Here is a 25402-nt window from a genome sequence, read left to right on the forward strand (position 1 = left end):
AAATCAAATCCATATAAGCAAATTTGTTTAGATTGATTATGTTGTTATTATCCTAAAATTAAATATGAAGTTGATATGTAAACATATTTGTTTAGATCGATTAGGTTGTTATTATCCTAAAATCAAATCTGAGAGCCATATGTAAACAAATTTGTTAAAATTTTAGGAACAAGTTTTATGTATACAAACAATTGAATATTGAAAAATAAAACATCTAAATTCATTTCTTTACATAAGCATATACACATTTAAAGGTGTGTATACTCTCCATTCTCACTAATTGAATCACAAATCTTAGTTTATGACAACATTACTTCCTGTAAATGAATCAAACTACTTTTCAGAACCTCCCCTTAAAATGGATCATAAAATCAAAGTTACTGACAAGCTGAGGCACAATGATAAAACATAGAAATAAATATATATTATATCAATTATGTTAAAATTTTGATAATTAAATAGCTAGACTCCTTATTTACGCCTAAGAAAACAAAAAGTATAATATTTGTCTTAAACCAATAGGATCCTTTGTGATTTTAAATTCATTTATGGTTGACTTAGTAAAATGATAATGTGGTAATAATAGCAATGAAAATAAGCTAAGTGTGTGTATAAATATGAGGTAATGGTTGAGGTTAAGTGAACCATAGCTAGCCATGTCTACTTTAACATCAACCATATTCTTCTCTCCATCATTGCTCATCCCAGCAAGAACCAAACCAACTAATTCTCCAAATAACCAAGTTTTTTTCCATAAAAATGATCATTATCTTAATAGGATAGTGCCTCAAAAGAAGAGAGCTTCCTTTTGTATCAAAGCACAAGAACAAAAAGTAGAAGAAGGGGTTCCTTCTGCTACTATTGCATGCCCTACTGTGAGGCCTAAGTTTGTGTTGTTTGGTTCTTCCATTGTTGAGTATGGTTTTCATGAAGGTTGGGCAGCTACTCTTGCTCACTTGTATGGACGCCAGGTAATTTCTTCCGTAATTTCTTTTTATATCAAATTACGTATTCATAATAATAATAATAATATTGAAAAGATTTCATATAAAAGATGATACATTATAATTAATTAATTGAGTGAAGGGGAGTCGTGTTCTGCTTTAAAAGTCATTTAGGATCAGGTAAAGAATAAACTTTATCCGACTCATACTTAGCCCTTATAAATGACAACGAGGAATATTAATGATGGTGATTGGGATGGTTGATGACATTTAATATTATGTTAAAAAAGTATAGAATAATGTTAATAACTTTATTAATCAATTGATAATCATAAAAATTAAAAAAAATGTAATTGTGAGTGATGATGAATATTTGATTGGAGTTAAATGTAACTATTGTTTTGAAAAAATAATATAAAAGGAGACATTGTATAAAAATATGATGTTACCCATAGTCTCAATTTTTATGTGGTAAAATAACAAAGTCAAAGTAAAACTTTTTTTATTTCGACAAAATGAATATTCTTTTTTAATACACATATATAAAATATTGCTTTTAGGATATTAAAACCACATTATCAATGAGTTACTAATCACATTTACACATTGACTTGTAATAGGTGGATGTAGTTTTGCGTGGATATGCAGGTTGGAATTCGAGGACTGCTCTACGGATCCTGGACAAAATTTTTCCAAAGGTATATATTTTCACTGTTTTTTAATTTATAAAAAAGTATATATTCTTTGCATCATGCAATATTTTTATTTAATTATAATTGACTTTTTTAAACAAATAATACAAATAAATATTAAATAATGTCTTGAATCCATTTTTTAATAGTGAATGAATTATTACGACCAGATCCATTAAGATCTACTCTTGGAACAATATGATTATTTGATTTTTGATCAGATTGACTCATTGACATTTTTTTTTTGGCAAAAGAGGGTAGTACCCTCCCAATTTATTTATAGAAAGTCAATAACCGAAAAAACCGAATTAAACATGTCTAAATTTGTAATTGGGCATTCCCAACCGATTCCTATTACAATCATGCATAATGAAGTTAGGAATTGAATCCCATATTGTGTCTCTCTTTGATTCTAAACCAAAAGAAGCCAATTTATTGGCACAAGAATTATCCTCACGATAGATATAAGTGATTTTGAAATCCATTGAGTGAAGATTGACTCATTGACATATTAAGAATCATCATTTTTTCTCTTTGATCTTCTTTAACTCAGCATGCAACTCAACAACCATCATTAGTGATTGTATATTTTGGTGGTAATGATGCTACTCATCCACAACCAGATGGTCATGGTTCTCATGTACCTCTCAAAGAATACTCAGAAAATATGAGAAAGATTTTTAACCATCTTAAGGTAAACTTTAGCACTAGACTCTAACACCATTTAATATTCCATTATCATGTTAATCAAATCACTCATCTATCCTTACTAAGTTTATCACACTAAGAAGTTTGACACAAATTCAAATGATTTTCAGAGCCTTTCAGAGAAGACTCGGATTATATTTCTCAGTACTCCTCCTATCAATGAGAAACAACTCTTTGGAGACAGGTTTTGACTACAATTTATTTGCTAGCTACTTGATCATTATAATATAATAGAAAGAAAAGGGTAGTGGAAAAAACCTTTAACATTTTAATTTCTTTATTATTTGAATTTATATTTCAACCTAAAACTCTAATGAGTAAGTTGTTGAACTTGAACCAGCCCTCCAGAAAAACTACCAAAGACAAATGAATCTCATCGAATATATTCAGAAGAGGGTTTGAAACTATGCAAAAAGATGAATATAAAGGCCATTGACCTATGGTCAAAAGTTCAGGAAAGGGAAGACTGGAAAGAAGTTTCCTTCATGTAAGTATGCTAACTTATAAAATAATAAACCAATTTGTGTTGAAACAATTGTATCCTAAAGACTAAATATAAGATAATCACATAGTAATGCTAGATTTTCATGGTGATACAATTTTATTAATGAAAAAAAGCTACCAAATATTTTTTAAATTTTTTCTTTCATGCTGTAAAATATACATTTTTTTACTAATTATCTACTATTTAAAACAATTGTTCAATCATAAAGAGCAATGCATAATTGTACTACATGGAATGATTGAAAATAAAATCTTTCTTTTAAAATTTGGATTAAACAAATTTTTTGAAAGAGTGTAATATTTATACGTTGTCAGTATAAATATTTATATACATTTAGTAAATCACCTATTATTGAAAAGTCAATGATAAATAAAATTCATACACTGTCACTTCATACTGTTTTTTTCTCATTTTGAAATTTCAATTTGGTACAGAAAAGTAATTTCAAACTATATCCATAGACTTTATTTTTATGGTTTATCCAATATCAACAATTCCTTCATTAAGTGCTTTGATTATTTTTTATAGTGATGGAATTCATTTGACCAACGAGGGAAGCAAAGTAGTCACAAGAGAGATATTGAAGGTTCTCAAAGAAGCAGATTGGAAACCTAGTTTGTATTGGAAAGAAATGGCCATTGAGTTTGAAGAATATTCAGATACTCCTATTGGTCCTGGTGGAAAACCTATTGATCCACACACCACTCGTTTCCCTCTAGGTGTAGAATGGGATTGAGACTAGACTTTTGTGCATTTTTAAAACTTGAGGGATGCACAATTCATTAAGAATTTGGTATTGTGCCTAGATAAATATGGCATGCTTGTTTCAAATAATTTCAACAAGTTCTCCCTAGTTTTACACCTTGTGAGTGGTGTGTGTGACTGTATTTGCATTTCCATTTATCTAATAAAAATAATGTTATTTTGACAATTTATATATGATAACTTTTACTTATCATTTGATTTTTAGATTATTTTTTTGAGATATTATTTTCGATAAGGAAAAGATGTATTAATTGGGTACAAGGGGTGTCCATCTAATACAAAGTTAGGGATGTGTTTAAGATAAAAGTTAGAATGTAAGATATAGACCTATGTTAATTTATCTTGATATTAAATTTTTGTTGTTCATATAATACTACTCTTTAATAGATGTTATGTATGTTTCACCATCTCAAACGAATAAAAGGTATTAGTTTTTTCTTTCCTTTAGTTCAATATTTCAAATTCAATTCTTTAATTAAAAAATCAAATATATTGATAACCCCTAAATCATTGGTTATGGCTTAAAACTATTTTACTTCGTATTAAATAACATTTTCTAGTTATAGGATGTCAACAATAAATGTTCACAATATTGATACCATTTTCTTACACTTATGTGAAATTTATCTCCTACAATTCAATTCTACAAGATTAAATATGACTTAAAACCATTTTTCATATATATTAGGTGACATTTTCAAAAACATTCTAGTCAAGTACGATGTTAACTATAAAATTTCACAATTTTGATACAATTTTTTACACCTATGTGAATTGTTAAGTTTTCATAAATAATCTACTATCTATAAAAAAAGGAAAGAGCTATTGACATTGCAAAATTAGATATTTGCTATAAATGTATAATGAAAAGTACACTTTTGTCAATATGATGGGTAGATTAATGGTAAACGTTAAATAATATATATAGATTTATGTAAGAAATAGTTCGGATGTGAAAATAATTTCAATCTCATCTAATATTTAGTGATTATTATTTTTTAACATAACAAAATATAGATACTGTAAACACTCAATTTTGGTGGGGTAGCGACATGAACCAATCACTAGTTAGTATTAAATTATTAACATATAAAATATATAAAAAGTAAGGATAGTTTGAGAAGGTACGTAATAATAATAACATATAACATTTTAGGCGGGAAAAAATGTGACGAAGAGGTGACACGTAATATGAAGGAAAAAACGTGAGGAGGTCACATGTGATATAAATGAGTTTTTTTATTATATTGCTAATAGAATAAATAGATAGATTGTATAGAGTGTCATACATGTATGTCTTGATTCACGTGTAACACTTGATTATCTTTAGCTTAGTTTTTTTAAATTTGAAATTAAATGTGAGTTATAAATGTGAAATAATTAATTTTCTTACCCACATGGCTATCCACCTACCCAAGTGAGTGAGTCACTATTATGAAATGGAAAACTTTAATTTCTAGAGACTCTAAACCTAATGGGTCAATAGGTGGGAATGAGAATATGAGATAATGGGATGATGAAATGATAATGCCCCAAAATTTATTTAAAAAGTTCATTCCTCAAAATTAAGAACACTTTTATTTTAATTTACTATGTGAATCTAATTCAGTTTTATGAATATAAAAAATATATGTTTTAATTGTAAATTATGTTGTTTTTATTACAATTCTATATAGAATTACTAAAAATAGTAATCAAAATAATTATGTTGTTTTTATTACAATTCTATATAGAATTACTGATTATAGTTAGAATAATTATACATTATTTTTTATGTTTTATGTTTATATTTATTAATTTCACGCTACTATGGCTAGAATCTGTGTTGCAGCGGCCGTATAGACCGCAACCGCATTAACCACAATCACAACCGTAATTTAAAACATTGCTGGAAAGTAATTCAGCCCTTTGTAACAGGTGGGTATGCATCTGCTGTCCCATTTTTTGTATCACTTAATGTACTATCAATTCTCATTGGTAGAAAAGAAAAGAATTATTTAAAATAAAAAATTAATTATTAAATATTTTTTCGACCAAACATATATTTTGCGCACTAGTGGGATAATAGATATGCTCCTTTTAACATGTAGGCAGTGTGTAACTTTCCAATCTCAACCGCTCAATTGACTAGTGTGGTAATGGCAATGAGAAGGAAGCTATAAATATGGGGTAATGGTTGAAGTTTAGTGAATCATAGCTAGCCATGTCTATTCTAACATCAACCATATTGCGTGCATCATTACTCATCCCAAGAAGAACCAAATCAATTATCTCTCTGAATAACCAAGTTGTGTTACATAAAAATGATCATTATTTGAATAAGATAGTGACTCAAAAGAAGAGAGCTTCCTTCTGTATCCAAGCACAAGCACAACAAGTAGAACCATCCATTCCTTCATCTCCTATTATATATCCTACTGTGAGACCTAAGTTTGTGTTGTTTGGTTCTTCCATCGTTCAGTTCAGTTTTTATGAAGGTTGGGGAGCTACTCTTGCTCACTTGTATTCACGCCAGGTAATTTACTTTTTTTCCAATAATTATGGTTTCTTTGGGTAGTTGTTCAGAAGTAAGTTTTACATTAGAGTCAAAACCATAGAAAACGGATTCGTTAGTTTGATCGGAGAACTGCGAATTGATTCGTGAGTACCGATTACGTCCCTAAACTCTCCGATTCTCGTTTTGATACCCAGTTCCAAGTGAACCACCATTAAAATGTAATTTTACTCTTCCGTGAAATCCAAGAGAAAGGGGAGAAGACAAAAGGGGAACCGTCGTAGAGAAAGACAACTTGAAGAAGAAAATAAAGGCAAGAAGAAGATGGAGGCTAGGCAGATTAGGGTTTGAATAGTATTGAGTATTCCGGTATTGGGCTTATTCAGATAACCCAAAATGTTTTAATGAGATCAATTTAAATAAAATTATTTCTTTAAAAAATAGTGAATTAATTTTTTATAAAAATTTAAATTGACTCATTCATTTAGTTTCTATTAATAAAAAATATACTTATGTAAAAATAACTAATTATTAAATTATATTAGATTATAAATATTTCAAATTAAATATAGAATTAAATCAAAGTAAATTAAAATAAAATATTTTAAATATTATTAATTAATAGTCAACTATAATGTAGGTATAAAGAGTATATTGCATATATTAATTAAATATACATACAATGAACCAATATTTTGACAAGGTAACGTACCACATGTTACATACTTATATCCGTACGGAAGAGAATCGTGTATCATGTGCCTATGGTTAGAACTCAACTTATTTTTGCTTGTTATGAGCCAAAAAAAATATTCTTAGACTTCTTTGAAGATGATATGTTGCCAAATAAGTATTACATCGATTTAAATACATGTAATCTTAGCAAGATGATTCAACATAGGTTTAGTTGGTTAATTCTTTTTTTAGCTATGTATTTACATCACGATCTAAAATTAAAAGGACATGAAAAGTAGCTTATGTGACAAAGGAAAAATAGATTTTTGTTAATAAACGAAACTACACAACTTTGACAACAAAATCAATTTCTTTTTTATCACATGTTTTTTATTCTCTTTTCTCCCCTTTTTCAAGATTTTCATTATCTCCCTTTATCGTCTTCATCTCAATCAAACCTTAAACTTATCTCATTTATAAAATAATTCATTCTATTAAATATTTGTTTGATTATTTAACGATGATATCTTACCCTTCAAATTTTTAATCTACACCATTAATTTATTTATTTAAATATAATAAAAAAAGCTTGCAGTGCATAGCAACATCATCACTATCTCCATAATAGTACATATTCATGTAATCACTTTAGTTTGAAAATTCAAGAAGTGAAAGAATGAACCCACTGATTAGCTTGAAGATTGAAGTTATAGAAAGAGACATGGGCAACAGTGGAGAAAATCTGGTTGATGAATGAATCCAATCGTTGAAGAACACACTTTTTTGCACTGTTAATCAAGATTCAACGTGAATTTTTTGCTCTGCTGAGACATTTTTTTTGCTTATAATAAACCCTCAAAATCTGAAACTGTTATATGTTTTTTTTAATCTCCAACATGGATTTCATTGTCTGAGATAGAAGGTTCTTATCATAGTGAGTGTACATATTCATATCATCATCACTATCCTCCATTAGTGCATTACACTTCACTGTTTTTGGTAGAAAATGTTGTTGAATGCTTTGTTATTGTATGGTTAGAATTCAAGAGCCAAGGTTGCTGGTTTATTTCTTTATCTGATGAATACATTGATTTTGGTGGCTCAGATTAAATTTTCCTCTTTGTGGAAGAAGAATTGCTTTTCCCCCACTATTTGTTGTTTTTTATTATATTTTAAATAAGATTAAAAAAATTAAATGGTTAGATTTTACAGTTAAATAATATAATAGAAACTTAATAGAATGATCTATTTTATAAATGAGAGAAATTTAAGATTTGATTAAGATGAAATAAAAGTTAATAGTTCTATTTACAAAATGTATAAAGTTTAAGGAGGTTATTTGCACTTTCCTAAACAAAAAAAATGAGATGGTGAGTATCTCTATGGTTGGTTGATGAAAGCAGATATTAATGATGGTGATTTCAATGTTTGATAGTATTTAATGTTAGAGTAAATTATAATGATATTCTCTAAGTTTTAGTAAAATTGCATAAATTGTTTTTCAGTTTTTTACACTTATACAAATCCTTATTTTATATACTTTTATTACACATTACACGAGAAATAAATGTAATTTTTTAAACAAAAAATATGATAAATACAATTAAGTTAAATAAAATATGTTATATTGTAGAGACAAATCCAAATAATATATGTCAATGTATCTTTATTATTTTTGTTACAAAATGCAACAACAATTCTAAAAAGATATATCATGTTTTTTTAACTTAATTGTATTTATCGTCATTTTTATTTAAAAGATTACACTTATTTCTCTTGTAGAGATAATGTGTAATGTATATATAAATTATGGGGTTTTGTAGGGTTAAAAAAGAGAGATAATTTGTGTAATATAGATATAAATTATGGGATTTTGTAGGTTTAAAAAGGAGAGATGATTTGTGTAATATAAATAAAATTGAGAGAGTATTAATTTAATTTACTTTTTAATATTATGTTAGTAAGGTATATAATAATGTTAATGACTTTAGTACCATTTGACAATGACAAAAAATTTAACAGTGGTCAAATAAATCAGAATTAGTACCAAAGATGACAGTATTATGAAAAACAAAGTAACAAATATATATACAATGACATTTTTATTTAATTATTTATTTTGAGAAAAGTGAGAGAAATTCTTTAAAAGAACATTAATTAGTTCTCTATTTTTCTTTATCTGAAATTAGAATTCAAGTCAAACGTTATAATGGGTCTTTTTTATAACATATTTTTAATGTTGAAGTTATAATATTTTTATATGATCATTTTTAAAATTATATATTAATTCCTTTTGTTATTTAAATATACTGTGATTAATAAAAAATATAAAAATGATAATTAATTGAGTGAAAATAGAAAATAGAAGAGTCTCATTAATGAAATTACATGTATTATGATTTTAATTAGGTGAAGAGATAATTTATCTTAGTTACTAATCCATTCAAACATTGAGTTGGCATAGGTGGATATAGTTTTGCGTGGATACGGAGGTTGGAATTCGAGGAATGCTCTACGGATCATGGATAAAGTTTTTCCAAAGGTTAGCATTTTCGTTATCTTTTTCTAGGGCTTGAAACGAGGTGAAGCGAGTCAAACTAGAGTTCGGCTTGATAAAGATTTGTTAGCTCGAAATTCGACTCAAGTTATATTTTAGTTCAAGTTCAGCTCGGTTAAAGTTCACGAATTATTTAGTTCAGTTTGAATTGGTATATTAGGACAACCCAAATAATTAATTCAGTTTTAAAAATTCAACAAGAAGTTATATATATAAGTATAATCTTGTTTATATATAAATATTTTCTTGTTTATATAATAACAAAAAACAAAAAATATATATTATATTATATTATTCATATTATATATATAAGGGATATGTTTACACTTAAGTTAAATCACATAAGTTATACTCAATCTCAGTCATTTATTTTCTTAAATCTAACGGATCAAATAATTGAAACTTAGAAGTTATTTAAGATTTCTTTGTTTACTCTCTCATCACTTATTTCACTCACTCTTATGGTCCATTAGATTTAAGAAAATGAATGGTTGAGATTGAGTGTAGCTTAAAATGAATGTAAATGTATCTTTCCTCGTTATATATATATATATATATATACCTCATGAAACTAACGAGTTGAACTGTAAACAACTCATATTCAGCTCGTTTATTTAACGAGCTTAATTTATTGCTCAACTTGGCTCATTGGATTCATGAACTAAGTTTATCAAGCTAAATAACGAGTCGATGTTTGAACGAATAACGAGTTAGTTCAGTTCATTGTCAGCCTATATAATATTAAATCATCTATTTAATACCAACAAAGTGTTGGTCTGGTGGTGTAAGACCCAACTGGATCCTCAAGGTCGAGGGTTTGATTACTAGGAGTGACACTTTTGGGAGGGGCAGTCATGAATCCTGAAAGACATTAATTTTTTAGCCTAAAAGGTGAATGAATACACTTGGTAGTACAAAAAAACTATCTATTTAATAATACATGTGTTTAACCATAAGTATATAATTTGATATATGTATATAACTATGGTTAACCTTAATTATTTTATCTTGTTAGACTAATCTTAATTGTCATTGTATTATCTATTATTCATTTTTAGTAACTATTAACTCTTAAATAAAGTAATACAACTGAAGGAGATGATGTATTAAATTTATATAAATTTTTCCACTGATAATACATAAATATTTTTTTATCGGCAATTGTTACTATATTAATATTTTTGAGTAAAGAACTAATTGTGTGTTGTTGTCCATCCAAACAAATATTGCTACTAACAATTTTGCAATTTTGGGTTTGAACGTGATTAGCAATAGCCCATACATTTTTGTACAGAAAGAACAACCTAATTTTTTTTACAAATACTGGTCTATTTAAATAAGAGGGTAAATGTATCATTTTCAATATAAGTTCTTTTTTGTAATATTTTTTTAATCTCAACCGTTACTTAATTTTATTAATAAATCGAATGGTTGTAACTTGTACAACAAACTCAAACTTACCAAGTGCACCAAACTGAAACTCAAACTAATGCATGGTAGAATCATCCTTGTTTGATTCTGATATTATTCATTTCTTCATTTAAGGAAAAAAATGTTTTCTTAATACTTTTTGTTAGAGTAGGTTAAAACATGACAAAAAGTCAAAGGTCCACAACTATGACCAATAAGCTTCAAACAAAATTAGGCTTCATTCTTCATATAACTTTTCAAACAAAATTTATTTATTTTATTTCATGTTGATACATATCAAACTTGGACTTTTTCTTATGTTGATATTATTCATTTCTTCATAAAGGCTGTATATAAGTTTGATGTACAGTTTTGAAATACAAATAATATTGTTGTGCTTTCCATGGCTAGGTTTTTTACTTTTTGTCATACACATTTAATTTGTTTCCAATACTTTCTCACATATTCTTCATCCAAAAAAGTCTTTTATATTATTCTTTTGGACACAATTGTTTCCATACATGTGGTTCCAAACATATGGTCCCTTACATCACTTGTATTTTCAACACTCTCCCATACATTAATGTCTTTCCCACAATTTCAAAGATATATGATAATCAACCTCACAATAGAATTAGCAAATTAACTATATATGCTACATATCTAGGTTAAATTATAATATTGCACATATATATAATGAACTTGATCTAAGAAGTTAGATTATTTTGATTTTCACAAATTAAATGTACAATACCAACGGACGTTGGTTCAAGTGGTACATGTTTGATTCCCCTTAAGCAAAAACCCGGGTTCGAGTTTTGTGGATGTCCCCGGCTCGGACAGGATTGCCTCCAATGCGACTTGTGGGAAACCAAAAATAAAATAAATGTACAATAATGAATTTCTAAATTATCACACTTTGTTAAATGTACATGGTTTAATTTTTTAAAACTTTGGACAATATGATTACTTTAATTTTTGATCAAATTGACATAAAAGGAATCATCATTTTTTCTCTTTGATCTTCTTTAACTCAGCATGCAACTCAACAACCATCATTAGTGATTGTATATTTTGGTGGTAATGATGCTACTCATCCACAACCAGATGGAAATGGTTTTCATGTACCTCTCGAAGAATACAAAGAAAATATGAGAAATATTTTTATCCATCTTCAGGTAAACTTTCACATTAGACACTACACCTTTTTTGTATTTCATTATCATGTGAATTAAATTCTATTAAATTCTATTAATCACACTACAAAGTTTCACACAAATTCAAATATTTTTCAGAGCCTTTCAGAGAAGACTCGCATTATATTTCTCGGTACTCCTCCCATCAACGAGGAACAACTCTATGGAAACAGGTTTAGATTGAAATTCTTTTGCTATTTGATCATTATAATTTCATAGAAAGAAAAAGTTTAGAGTATAATTTCATAAATAATACTATACCTTAAACATAACGTTAATTGAAATTGCAATTTTAAAATACATATAATAGCACAAAACTTATATCTACTGTCTACAATCACCACTCATTTATATTATTTTTACTTTTTCTGAAGAATCAATGATAAATAATAAACTAATAATGTATAGAACTCTTACACTTACGTATATACATTTTTTTCTCTTTTAAAAAATGCACTCAAATGCATGTGACATAATGTAAAGAGTAATACTGAGGCTGAATAAGTAATAATTGGGAGACATCATCTTAAAACCTAGAAACTAGCATATGATAAGTTCAAAGGATACTAAAAATAACTTTTTTATTGTGATTATTTAAATTTACATTTCAATGTAAATCTGATAATGTGTAAATTGTTGAAATTGAAACAGTATTCCTTCTAACCCACCAAAAACAAATGAATCCCTTCGAATATATTCAGAAGCAGGTTTGGAGGTGAGTCGGGAGTTGAATATAAAGGCTATTGACTTATGGTCAGCAATTCAAGAAAGGAGTGATTGGAAAGATGTTTCCTTCATGTAAGTATGCTATCATATGGAAAAATAACTCATTTGAATTTAATTCTTAAAACAAAATATAAAATAATATAATAGTAATAAAAACTTTTCACATTGGGACAATTTGAAGGTATATTGAAAGACTTTATTTATAAGATTTATCAAGTAATTAACAATTCCTTAATGTGATTAAGTGTTTTGCTTATTTCTTATAGTGATGGAATTCATTTTACTAAAGAGGGAAGCAAAGTAGTCTCAAGGGAGATATTGAAGGTTCTTAGAGAAGCAGATTGGGAACCAAGTTTGTATTGGAGAGAAATGCCCATTGAGTTTAAAGACTATTATACCCCTATTGGTCTTGATGGAGAGCCTATTGATGAATACAACACTCGCTTCCCTCCAGGTGTAGAATGGGAATGAGACTGAAGTTTTGTGCATTTTTAAAACTTGAGGCTTGCCCAATTCATGAAACATTTAGAATTGTTCCTAAATAAATAAAATAAATATGGCATGCTTGTTTCGGGAGCATATATGTTGTCCCCTTATAGTGTGTTACTTTATATTTAAGTAAAAAATTTAATAATTAAATATTTTTATGATCAATTACAAACAATAATATATAGAGTGGTACAGTTATTTAAGACAGAAGATATCCTCCCGCTTGGTTCAAGCATTTTCAATAATTTCTCCTTTTTCACTTTGTGAGTGCTGTGACTATTTCACTATATTTGAGCTTCCAGCCAATAGAAAAAACTATTTTTTTGTACAATCTATCTATATTAACTCTTACTTGTCATTTGAATTTTAGATGATTTTAAAAAATGTGTTTAACATAAAAATTGAAAAGTCTAGATATAGAAATAATTTATTTTGTTGGAAAATAAGTTGTCAAATTTAGGACAAAGAAGCTAGGAGAATTATACTCACTAACAAGGAAATGAATTCCAACAAAAATGAACTTAGTTTTTATTCATTAGGTTCCACGCTTACATATAGATTACATATAGGAAAAAGATGAGTAGTCATGGGTCCTCTTAAACCATGTAAAGACTCTTCATTGATGTTGGGCCCCACTAAGTTTACATCAAGAACTGAGTTAGGGCAACCTCTAAGAGTATAAATCAAGTCATTTTCTTCATCATTACACGAAGATTGGATATATCGACATATTCCTTCTGAAACACAACTAATTAGTAGGAAGGGAATCATCAGCAATAACCCAACACCAGAATTTCACTTTTTTATAAGACATTTAATCTCCACACCCACCTCCAAGTAGCTCGCAAAGGACTTTCACCATCTAAGGATTTAAACCACCTATACTAGAGTTAGCAATGTATCTTCCACATACATGATTCTTATAAATCCAACAATCCTAAGTTAGAGTAACTAAGAGTAAAGCAATATTAGTTATTATATCTTTTACCTCAATAGAAAGCATGGTAGACAACATATACTATATTGCAAAGTTTACCCAACTCTAACCAATTGTTGTACCAAAACGATTTTCCACCATTCCAAGTTGTAAGTTAAAATCTACTATGAATTCATATGTAGTTTTCATAATACTTTTCCATATGATAGATACAAATGAATTATAAGAAACATATTTATGATGTGAATATGTAGGGTTTATACCATTCAAAAAACCCTATCAATAGTGAATATCATACTCTAATATTCACTATTATTTTCAACCAAGATTAGAATAGTAACATGAAAACCATTTTCGCATATATGGCAATACAATTTAAAAAAATCCATGTATTGCTTGTGATTATTTAAAGGAGGCTATTTTTCACATTTAGAAATCATGTACCTGCCTCAGTTTGGCATATCTACTAAGAATTAAAAAAAACATATGCATAATAATTAAATTAGTACTACCTTGACATAGTATTTCTTGAAATAACGTGGTGGGAAAGATATGTTTTTTTTCCTTCTCTTTTTTAGAAAATAACCTGTTTTTTTTTTTTTTTTTCAACCAAGCTATTTATTTAGAAGGGGATATTGTATATCATACAACCTATAAAAGGAGAAAACAATTGAGAGGACAAGTCTACCTTTTTTTTCCAACTTTCAATATTTTGCATAAAAAAATTTCATTTTTATGGTAACTTTGTCTTGAACACTTTATTCCACCACTATAATTATTTATCGTTTGATCTAAAACCTTTAGATTCATCGAGTGTTATTTTTTTATTATCTTCCTAATTCCTATGACCATCTTATCACACACATTGCCATCACTTTCTTGTACCTCCCAAGTTTCATTCACCATGTTCCATATAAGTCTTTTCAATAATTGATGTTTTATCCTTGAATAAATTAGTCTAAAAGTCATCTTAACCATAAAAGTGACATAATGCACTTCAAATGAAGGATGTTAACTTCATGTAAGTACAACTTTAACACACATGTCACTTTATTATAGCTATAAAAAATTTAGCTTGATGTGTTAGAAGTATATAACGTTTTTCTTTTCCAATAAATAGAAAGGAATAAACTATTAAAGAACAAATTGAAGGGGTAATACATGCTCCGAAAAGGATTAGTTCTTTACCTAAAACGGCGAAGGAATACGCTTAATACCAAAAAGAAAAAACAAATTCAAGATAACAATAAAATGAATGGAAGACAATTATATTTGTCCTAATAGACTCACTCCTACATCACACTTGCAAGGAAAGAGACATGGTCACAAAAAATCCACGCCAATTGTTATATAAAATTAACAAGTAACAACTAGGACCCATCCTTATTATATAAAATGGCAACTCATACCTCTTTCTTATCTTATCCCATCCTAATTAAATTGATGGAACACATTTTCTGTCTTGAAAAATGTATTATTCTATGGGTACCTATTTGCGATTGATTAAAAAATTATATTTATATTAAAATTTTAATAATTAAATATTTTTTGATCCATTATAAGTGATGTCACATGGAGTAACATATATTTTATAGGTCATTCCACATGTTATCAACTCAATTATTATCGGTTGAAGAAAATATATTTAAGTTAAAAATTTAATTTTTACATATTTTTCTACTCAATCATAATTAATGACACATGAAGTGGCGTAAATTATGAAACAAAAGATGTGCTCCTGCAATCGACACACTGATGGGGATCACATGTCCCCATTCATGTCTCATCTGGTGTCCCAAGCCAATGAAAAAATTTATTCGTTTAAAAAGAAAAATTATAAAAACAAAAATTAATATTTTAATTTTATTTTATGAAGTCTGGTCAATTCAAAACATGGAGATGGAAAAATTATGGGACATGTGATCCTTATCTCACGAGAACCACGGGGCGTTTAAGTGGAAGGACAAAAAAGATGAAGTATGTGACACATTTGACTTAAAAGCATAGGTAGTTTTCCTAAAATAAATAGAAAGATGTAAGTTAGGTAAAACATGAGAATCAGAAAGAAAGAGAGATAAAGAAAGAAAGAAAATGGTTGGATCAGTGAGGCCTAAGTTTGTGTTGTTTGGTTCATCCATTGTTCAACACAGTTTCTATGATCATGGTTGGGCTGCTATTCTTTCTCACTTATATGCTCGTCAGGTTCTACTTTCTTCTCTTCTTCTTCTTTCATCTTTCAACTTCTTATGCTTTTTTCTTTATAGGGTCATTGATTCAATATTCACTTTACAACCACACATTCATATGACACAGGCAGATATAGTTTTGAGAGGATACTCAGGTTGGAATTCAAGGCGTGCTTTGCAGGTTCTGGATAAAGTTTTTCCTAAGGTTGGAATATTATTCTGATTTTTACAATATGATAAGTACTATAATGAACTGTTGAATTATTACAATTAATAGCTTTCACGATTTTTGTACTATCAAGGGTATCCTTCACCCGATGGATAAGAAACTATTGACTTTTTCGTCTTTCTGGGATTTAGCGGGACCTTACACTACTAGACCAACGCATTGTTCGTATAGCTTTCACAATGTGATTATTACTTGGACTCTTGCTCAAACTAACAAATAAAGAATCACCCTTTTGCTATGTGTTCTTTTTCATCTTAGAATGCTTCTGAGCAACCCTCATTGGTGATTGTGTACTTTGGTGGAAATGATTCTGTTCTTCCACATCCAAGTGGCCTTGGTCAGCATGTACCTCTCCAAGAATACATTGAAAATATGAGAAAAATTGTTATCCATCTTAAGGTAAAGTTTTCTATCATAGTTATTATTATATGAAGGAAATGCTTCATCTTTCAACATTTGTTGTGACTGCCTGCAAAATTTAGCTTATCTTAACCTCTTAAATTTCACTACTTCAAAAATCTAGTCTTTTTTTATACATCTTATATTTGTTGCTGCAAAGTTTGACACCGATCTTAATGTTTTTCAGAGCCTTTCGGAGAAAACTCGCATTATATTTCTCAGTGCTCCTCCTGTCAATGAGGCACAGATTTTTGGAAACAGGTTTTGATTTCAATAGATTTGCTAGCTTATAACCAAATCAGTTTATATTATCATATGATATACTTCTAAAACTCTTATTGATGAATTTTTTGGCTGAAACTAGTATCCTACTAGGGAAGCCATTAAGGACAAATGAATCTTGTCGAATATATTCAGAAGCAGGTTTGGAGCTATGCCACGAGTTGAATATCAAAGCCATTGATCTCTGGTCTGCACTTCAGAAAAGAGATGATTGGAGAGATGTTTGTTTCCTGTAAGTCTGCTCTCATAAATATATATATAACCGACCAACAGGGCGTTGGTCTAATAGTATAAGACCTCACTGTATATCCCTAGAAAGGCTGAAAGGTCAAACTTTTGATCCTTGTGAGCGATACTCATTGGGAAGGACAGTCATGCACCCCGAATGTGATTATTTCCTTACTCATAGGGTGAGAGGATACCCTTAGTTATATCGGAAAAAACATAACTGAATTGATAAGGGTTATCAAATGGACAATTCCTTCATTTGATTAGTTGTTTTTGTTTATTTCTTAGTGATGGAATTCATCTATCAGCTGAGGGAAACAAGATAGTAGCAAAAGAGATATTGAAGGTTCTCAAAGAAGCAGAATGGGAACCTAGCTTGCACTTCAAGTTAATGCCAGTTGAGTTTGAAGAAGATTCACCATATGATCCACTTTACCCTGATGGAAAGAGAACTTTTAATGTCTCTAGAATGCCATTTCCTGAAACTGTTGAATGGGACTAATCCATAGAATAATAAATGGTGCTACTTAATTCCTAAATGTTAATGGGGGTGCAGTTTTCCTTGGTTTTCAGTATGATTATTGTGAGCTTGTGATTGTGACTCTAAATCTGCATGTTGAATAGGTTTTACCACCTTATGTTGTTATGACATTATGCCTTTGATTTAATAAATAGTTTTTGGTGAATTAGAGGAGCTGATTTGCGGTATAGTATTATGGTGTTGTTTGATCTATATAGTCGACATCACCTACACATGAGAGACCATGCTGCATCATCATAGAGCAGTTGAACAGAAACAAAACTTGGAATAGAATCATAAATTTTATCATAAACAATTACGGTCCGTTTGCTTGATTTTTGGGGAAATGAAAGTTTTAGAGTCATTTTATAAGTGTATTACATGTTCTTAATTTTTTACTTTCATTCCAAAACTCAACATACAAAATGACCCTTAGGAAAAATTGGGCATGGTTAATGAGTTGATGAATTGTCACTATAACATGTTCATTTAAACCATAAATACTGTGATTTAGTGTACAATGTATTAGGAAAAAGCTTATTTAAAGTCTCTTCAAGTATAGCATCTTATCATATAGGAGTAAATTTTATTTGAGACTAAATATTCAATGATAAAATACCAATAAGAGAATGAAACTGCATGTAATAAAGATGAGAGTATCACGATAGATGAGTGGATACACTAGAGAATATAAAATTAGAGATGGATGCATTAAGGAGAGTTGGAGTAGCTCCTATTGTAGAAGGTGGTAGAATCATGTTCGGTGATTTGAATATGTATATGGGAGATCTTAGAAGCTACACTAAGGAGTGTAGATCAAATTAAGGTTAATTCAATTTCTAATAGAAGAGGGAAACCAAGAATAATGATAGATGAAATGATTAAAAAAAATTATGTCAATATTTTGCCAATTAATATTTATAATAGAACATTATAGTATCATTCAATTTATATAATCAACCCCACCTAATAATAGGATTAAGATTTTCTCATTGTTAACATGTAAGACTATAGAAGAAAATAATTGAGACTTGTGTATATTATTTTTTTCCAATTGTATATGATAACAAAATCATAATATTTTAGGTATATTATACTATTTTTGTACTATCATATCTCTTCACAGAGCCCTCACTTATTTATATTTTAGATATGTTTATCTACATGTCCAATAACCCGTACTATAATGCATATACTCCGAAAATTAAATAGAAAACTAAAAATGTGGAGATGAACTTTAGAAATATACGACTTTAGTAAAAATCGAAATAAGATGGATTATATAAAATATAAGTTAAAGAAGAGACAAGATAAAGATTAAAATATCACATCATGCCACAAATGGAAAAATTAAGAGAGATGGAAATTCTATCATCATAGGAAAACAAAATAACAATTTAAAAAATAGTTGTACAACTTCCTATTTGGCAAGGGTTGCATTACATGAGAGTAATGTAGTGTCCTTGTAATAATACCTTTAATTTACAAGCGTGGAAGAATGTACAACACAAATCAAACAAAGTAATACATACACAGATGATGAAAGAAGCAAACACCAGCAACATAAGCACCCCAACCAATGACCCATAGCAGAAACATGATTCTATTCAGATGATGATCAGCTTCACTCTATAGCCTTCAACATCAAACAAAACTAGGCCAAAACATCTGAATATAAAACCCACTTTTGATTATATCACAAGTGTTTTCTGATGGCTCATCCATATAACAAACACTCGTGCAGGCTAAGTCATGAATCATGTCGACAATTGGAACCGGCCACTGGGTTTTTTTCTTCTCCATCCCTAATATTTTCCGGATTATAAAACCCTTTAGAATCATTAAGAATATTAACCAGCAAGAAAAGGGAAAAAGAGTTTTTCAGAGGTAAAACTTACAAAGGCAGCATAATACACAAAGGTCAATCCAGCCAAAACAACAAATGCAATTTGAAATACATTGTACCTGTAATATGATAAACAGTAAGTCAAAATCATAGAATATAAAACCTTATCTTAACATCAATTTTAATATGGGTTAGCATCATTTAGGCAAGTTATGCTACTGATATCCAAAACACAAAAAACACACTACAGGCTTTTGGATCTCTAATATTTAACACTAATTTTTTGTACACCATACAATTAGGTGTCTCTGTAGATGTTGGTGTGAAGCATGATACAATATAGAAGCTCAACTGGAAATAAGGAAATTATTGGAGTTGGAACAATAAGAGGATAATCCCATAGTGTAGTCTATATTTACTAGTTAGCAAAAAAAAGGTTCCATTTTCCCCCGATAGGAGGGCGTGAGAGAAGTGACACGAGAAAGAAAGCCGGCTTGACTCACTTGTACAAATATTTAATTCCGCGAAGAGACTCCAAAGTATGGCCAAATATTTCCTGTGCAGCAGTAGCTTGAGCATAGTAGGCAAATGCCGTGGAACAGAACTGAATCACACTGAAAAGGTAAAACAATCAAACCTTCAGCAAATATTCTGACAGTATTATCATGAAAGCATAAGAAGTGCGTCACACTTTATAAAGTTTATATAGAATACTGCTTGGTACACCCAGAAACACTTGTAATACTACTCAGACAATGATTTCATTAATTCTGCTTCCTACTTGCTACTTCAAATTTAAAAATCCCAAAAGGGGAGATAAAAGCATAACAGTATTCACCATTTTAAAATTTACACATTGGAAACTCTATCTTCATGATACATGTAACTAAACAAGAATTAAAAGCAATATAATAAACATTACCATGCCCAGGCAGAGACTTTAAATTCAAGATACTAATATCCCATTTGGAAATGTAATGTACAGACTATACTGACCTAATGGAACAAAGAAGGATAAGGCCAACATTGAACAGAAAAGAATTCATCAGAGTCCCTCCCCACCTGCCAGATATACATTTACATGGTGAGTGATCAATAATTGCATTAATAGACCAACAAATTGAGTAAAACGATAAATCTGACTGCACAACTGAATTACTTCATGGGATGTATAGTAATGAAAACTAGTCTCAGCCCAAGCATCGTGGCCCCAGCGATCACAGCAAGGAGAAGGTAGAAGCAGAAAAATGCAAATGCAGCTGTGCCAAGAAGGCCTGATAAAAGAGTAAAATACACATACTATCATTATAAGCAGCTGAGGAAAGATAACAAAAAGCGCAGGTATTTCAACATACCCCATACATCATCTAGCTTGATAAAAACTTCATTCAAGAAAGGAGAAAGCGGAGGATCTATTAATAGATAGATAATGATATGAGCAACCCAAGCCACTGACACTATCAACCTGTCAGTTTTCATAATTAAGGTTACATATACGAAATATAACACCAGTTCAAATAACCAAATCTTCATAAAATGAAATACAATAGTACAACACATCATCAAGCATCATGCACTCATGACAGCTTTTATTGTTATATATCATTGCTTACCCTAAAATCCCCAAAACAAGTTTTGCCAGATAACCAAGAACTGTAAGTGCCCATGATGTCTCAGCCTGCATTCATGCGGGAGAAACCGGTGTAAAATACATTACACATTTATGCCAAGTGGTTAAAAAGTTGGAAATCTGATTACCTTTTCCCCTTGTGGATACATCTCTTCAAGAAGCTTTACGTCTTCTTCTAATTGAAACAATTCCTAAAAAATATGAGTAGGGAACTAAATAATTAGAACCACGACAAACTACTAACACTTCAGTAACTCTGTACAATATTTATGCCACAAACTAAAATAGCATGCATCAAACTATGATATAGAAAACCCATGCCAACAAGGAAGTCCACAAAAAATATTTAAATGAATGCAACAAAGGCTTCTAATAAATCACCAATATTTGTTTACCTTTTCTACTTCCTTCACATTTTTACGAAACTTTCTACCCTTTGAACCACTTCTTTCTTCCTGATGGAGTGACTCAGCAGCTTTCTTCAGATCTTTTGCTTTTTTGCCCAGCTCAGTTGCTTCCTAAAGAACAATCAACCACACCATATAGTATGGCATATGATATAAGAAATAAACATAATCAACAATATTATATATATCCTTCAGTAACAACATATAACACCTTGATATACTGTGAGCGAGTGATAACAGCCTTTGGACGCCTGATAAATGAAAATATTAGTCCCAGTGGAAGAGAAGCAATGCCAACACCACCAAATATCTGGATTGAAAGATGAGTACAATTGTTATTATCAAGAGTAGGGAAACTAGCACTTAATGTCACGCAGTACGAAAGGATTACTTAAAACCATAACAAGAGATAGCTTCTTCTTGCATGCAGTAATTTCTAGATATTCAGGGAATTAAGAACATATCAATCATTGAAGAGAATAGAATAGCACTGTATCCTAATTCACATACACTTGAGGAAAAAATGGCAAGTAATTGCTTGTTTCAAGAGGAAATGAAAGAAAATAAATCCGAGGGGGAAATAGGAAGAATTTGGCTTTTGTCTTGTTTGGAAGAGAGAGAAATATGTAGTGGGGTCCATCAATTTTTTTCCTTATAACAGGAAAATTGGAGACAAACAAAAATGTTCTGAAATTACACATTTATCTAAAATAATATCTTATACAATATGATAAGGGGCTAAGGGCATACAGGTCTTCTCTATATATATTCTTTCTCAAATCTCTTTTCTCTCTTGATCCAAACAACAACAGAAGGAAAATGTACTTTACTCTTCATTTCTCTTTCCTCCCCTTTTCATTCTGAACCCAAATAATTGCTAAAAGAGAATAATTTCTTTTGCTAAAACAATAAGGATGTCCGAACAAGCTATAAACTTAGGCTGAATATGAAGCAGAAATTATAAAATGAGACAATTAAATCTCATGAAAATTGAAGAATGTGCTTACAGCGAAGAGCACAGATCCAGCAATAGTAGCAAGAGCAACAACGTATTCTGGAAAGGTAGCACGCATGGTCCATGTTTTCTCTGATGAAGGACTAGCAGAGTATGCTGAGCACTGTTTTAAGGACAGAGAAAAAAGCAGATTGAGCAAGAGCAAAAAAGTTACTTCTGAAAACAACAAAACTATACGAAAAATAAACTATACGAAAAATAAACTATTAGAGAAAAGGAAGAATAAAACCTGGTGGACTCCACTTCCACCTATACATTGTTGACCACTGCTCAAGCCCCCCCATGAGCTAGGAAATGATGCTGTTGATGACGAGAGATGCCTAACAGTAAAGTCCACCTTCCCAACGAGCCCTAACATATCAATCATAAAAATAGTAAGAGTACAACCAAAGACAGGTTAAAGCTCATTTGTAACCACACAGATTTGAAATGGTCAATCGAGATCGAGAGGGTTGATCATATTGTGTCTTCATTGCAGATGGATTCTATTGCTCATTTAGAGAGGCTTCTAAGGATATTCAGTTTCCAACTACATAGGTTTGGAAAGAAAATAAAACAGATTCTCTAACTTGATTTTCGATAAACTTGTCTTTGTCTTCTTGTTTTTCATCTAACCAAGTCCAAGACTTCCCCTTTTGTCTGTCCATCCTAAGTTAAGGAATCACGATGCCCCAAGCTTCACTCACATAAACTACCAAACATCTACTCCTATGCGCATCAATATGACTATTCATAGCAGAAAATATAATAATATTAAAAAAATCAAATAGCATGTCCTTCCATTCCCCGACATAAAACCAAATTGACGTTGCGATATGCTTTCTTCCACTTTTCTAGCATGTTATTACACTTCATGATCTCATTAAACAACTTTGTGAGCAACTAATCTCTAATCTGTTAGAACCTTCTAGTTCTCAATAGGTATATTATTTGGTTCAACCACTTCGCAATTCTCTATGATAAAATGTATAATTTTGATCATCCTCTTTAGTGTTTACTCTATCAGTAACTAAATTTGCTAATTAACCCTGCATACCACATACTGAATTTGCTCTTCCACATACCAAGGTTAATCTTGAAGTATTTCAATAACACGAAAAAACTAAAAAGTGACAAACCACATACACAAGCCATACCTATACCACTTCCTAGTAACTATTTCACTATGCTAGCTTTAATTATCGGCCTATATGCGCTAAATACACGAAAACGACCTTTGTCTCCTGTTGAAAGACGAGCTACCAAAATGTCTAAGAAACACAAACCATTACCTGACCACCTAAAAATAGCAAGGTTCCCCTACCTATTAGTCCTCAAAAATATACTTCAACTAATACAAACAGAAAAATGAAAAGGATATAATTGAAAGTTGAAGTAAACAAAATGATACATACCATACAAAATACCCAGAATGAGAGCACATACTATCGCCGTCGTCACCATCCACATCATTGCACTCTTAATCCTCTTCCCAATACTCCTGCACACAATTTCCACAACCACCCAATGTTAATTAATCAACTCAAAATAAATAAATAGAAATCAATTTCTTTCTTTCTTCGTATGCACAAAGATACTATATTCATTTCATTCATTTGACAAAACAAAAACAAAAATAGAAGGTACTTGTCCTGGTCCCCTTCATAGTAGAACATAGCAAAGGGAATGACGAAGAAGACGAGGACGGCATCGACGATATAAATTGCGAGCCAAAGGCTCTTCATAGGGAGCGTGAGGTTACACGCGCCATTGTAGATCGCGTGGCGACATGCCTGCCGGTTCGCCACATCGGCAGGGAGCATGAGAATCGAAATGGCAGCAATGGAGAGACCAAAAACGACGACGAATTTGGGGAAATAAGCTTGGTTAACATCATCGGGGTGCTGATAATTGACGAGAAGGTACACATTGAAGAGGAACACGATGATGCAAACCACAATAGCAACGATTACAAGGGCGAGGTTGAAATCGCCCATGTTGATTCGAAGATTCTAGAACCACAACGGGAAATTGAATTGGGAATTTGAGAATTAGGGTTAGGGTTTGGTGTTGTTGTTGAATGTGGTTAGAGAAAGAAAAAATGGAGGGGAATTGTGACGGTGGTGGTTTGCAACGGTTAGTGGTGGTGACTGAATTACCCTTTTGTCCTTGTTAAATAACATGGGAAAATGAGACAAAAGTGGAACTGCTATGGGTATAGATGTAATTTAAGAGGGATTATGATGTTGTTGTTGTTGAAATTCGAACCAGGCTGTCTCCCCCAATAAGAAATTGGGGGATTGTGAGAAGGTAACTAGCAAAGTTTGGACAATTTCATGAAATAAAAGAAATAAAAAAGTTGATTTTAGGATTATGATTTTTAGAAAAATATGTATACACTGGTGAAATTTATTCAATGTTAGTATATTATTTACTATTCATATTTGATCATTATTAATTATTAATATGATAAGAGAAAAAATGTATACATTGATAAGGTAAAAGTTTTAAATATTATCTATCACATCATATATTATTCATATTTAGTCATCATTGACTATTCAAAAAAAGCAATTCAATCAA

General features: G+C 30.2%; 2 protein-coding genes across 13 annotated transcripts; one reads left to right on the forward strand and one right to left on the reverse strand.

Moving 5' to 3' along the window:
- LOC109325402 (GDSL esterase/lipase CPRD49-like) lies at nt 642-18111 on the forward strand. Of its 12 annotated transcripts, none has more exons than XM_019557743.1 (7): nt 642-971; nt 1565-1642; nt 2190-2330; nt 17100-17173; nt 17277-17426; nt 17711-17963; nt 18001-18111. In XM_019557743.1, the coding sequence occupies exons 1-6, from the start codon at nt 657-659 to the stop codon at nt 17922-17924; spliced, it is 972 nt and encodes a 323-aa protein (XP_019413288.1). In that variant the 5' UTR covers nt 642-656; the 3' UTR covers nt 17925-17963; nt 18001-18111. The 12 variants fall into 12 exon arrangements, with proteins under 12 accessions (XP_019413288.1, XP_019413296.1, XP_019413287.1 ...); XM_019557751.1 differs by lacking the exons at nt 1565-1642; nt 2190-2330; nt 17100-17173; ... (1 more) ...; nt 17711-17963; nt 18001-18111 and adding exons at nt 5981-6129; nt 9248-9325; nt 11788-11928; ... (1 more) ...; nt 12598-12744; nt 12939-13214 and having other exon boundaries at nt 642-816; XM_019557742.1 differs by having other exon boundaries at nt 17711-18111.
- Nucleotides 19298-25139, reverse strand: LOC109325839 (LIMR family protein At5g01460-like). The gene is made up of 14 exons (XM_019558431.1): nt 24467-25139; nt 24235-24320; nt 23070-23191; nt 22833-22943; nt 22037-22135; nt 21814-21936; nt 21547-21609; nt 21402-21466; nt 21144-21253; nt 20948-21062; nt 20785-20850; nt 20292-20402; nt 19841-19907; nt 19298-19747 (listed from the first exon to the last, which is right to left on the reverse strand). The coding sequence occupies exons 1-14, from the start codon at nt 24814-24816 to the stop codon at nt 19700-19702; spliced, it is 1536 nt and encodes a 511-aa protein (XP_019413976.1). The 5' UTR covers nt 24817-25139; the 3' UTR covers nt 19298-19699.

Source organism: Lupinus angustifolius, chromosome LG13, assembly GCF_001865875.1.
Source record: "Lupinus angustifolius cultivar Tanjil chromosome LG13, LupAngTanjil_v1.0, whole genome shotgun sequence".
Lineage (NCBI taxonomy): Eukaryota > Viridiplantae > Streptophyta > Magnoliopsida > Fabales > Fabaceae > Lupinus > Lupinus angustifolius.

Bases quoted from the DNA above. Each gene is read 5' to 3' on its own strand.
- LOC109325839 (XM_019558431.1), bottom strand. From the start codon at position 24,816: ATGGGCGATTTCAACCTCGCCCTTGTAATCGTTGCTATTGTGGTTTGC. The intron at 24,321-24,466 runs GTACCTTCTATT...AATTGTGTGCAG, and splicing joins TATGAAGGGGACCAGGACAA to GAGTATTGGGAAGAGGATTA. The intron at 22,136-22,832 runs GTAAGCACATTC...CTTTCAATCCAG, and splicing joins CTGGATCTGTGCTCTTCGCT to ATATTTGGTGGTGTTGGCAT.
- LOC109325402 (XM_019557742.1), top strand. From the start codon at position 657: ATGTCTACTTTAACATCAACCATATTCTTCTCTCCATCATTGCTCATC. The intron at 972-1,564 runs GTAATTTCTTCC...GACTTGTAATAG, and splicing joins CTCACTTGTATGGACGCCAG to GTGGATGTAGTTTTGCGTGG. The intron at 17,174-17,276 runs GTTTTGATTTCA...GGCTGAAACTAG, and splicing joins GCACAGATTTTTGGAAACAG to TATCCTACTAGGGAAGCCAT.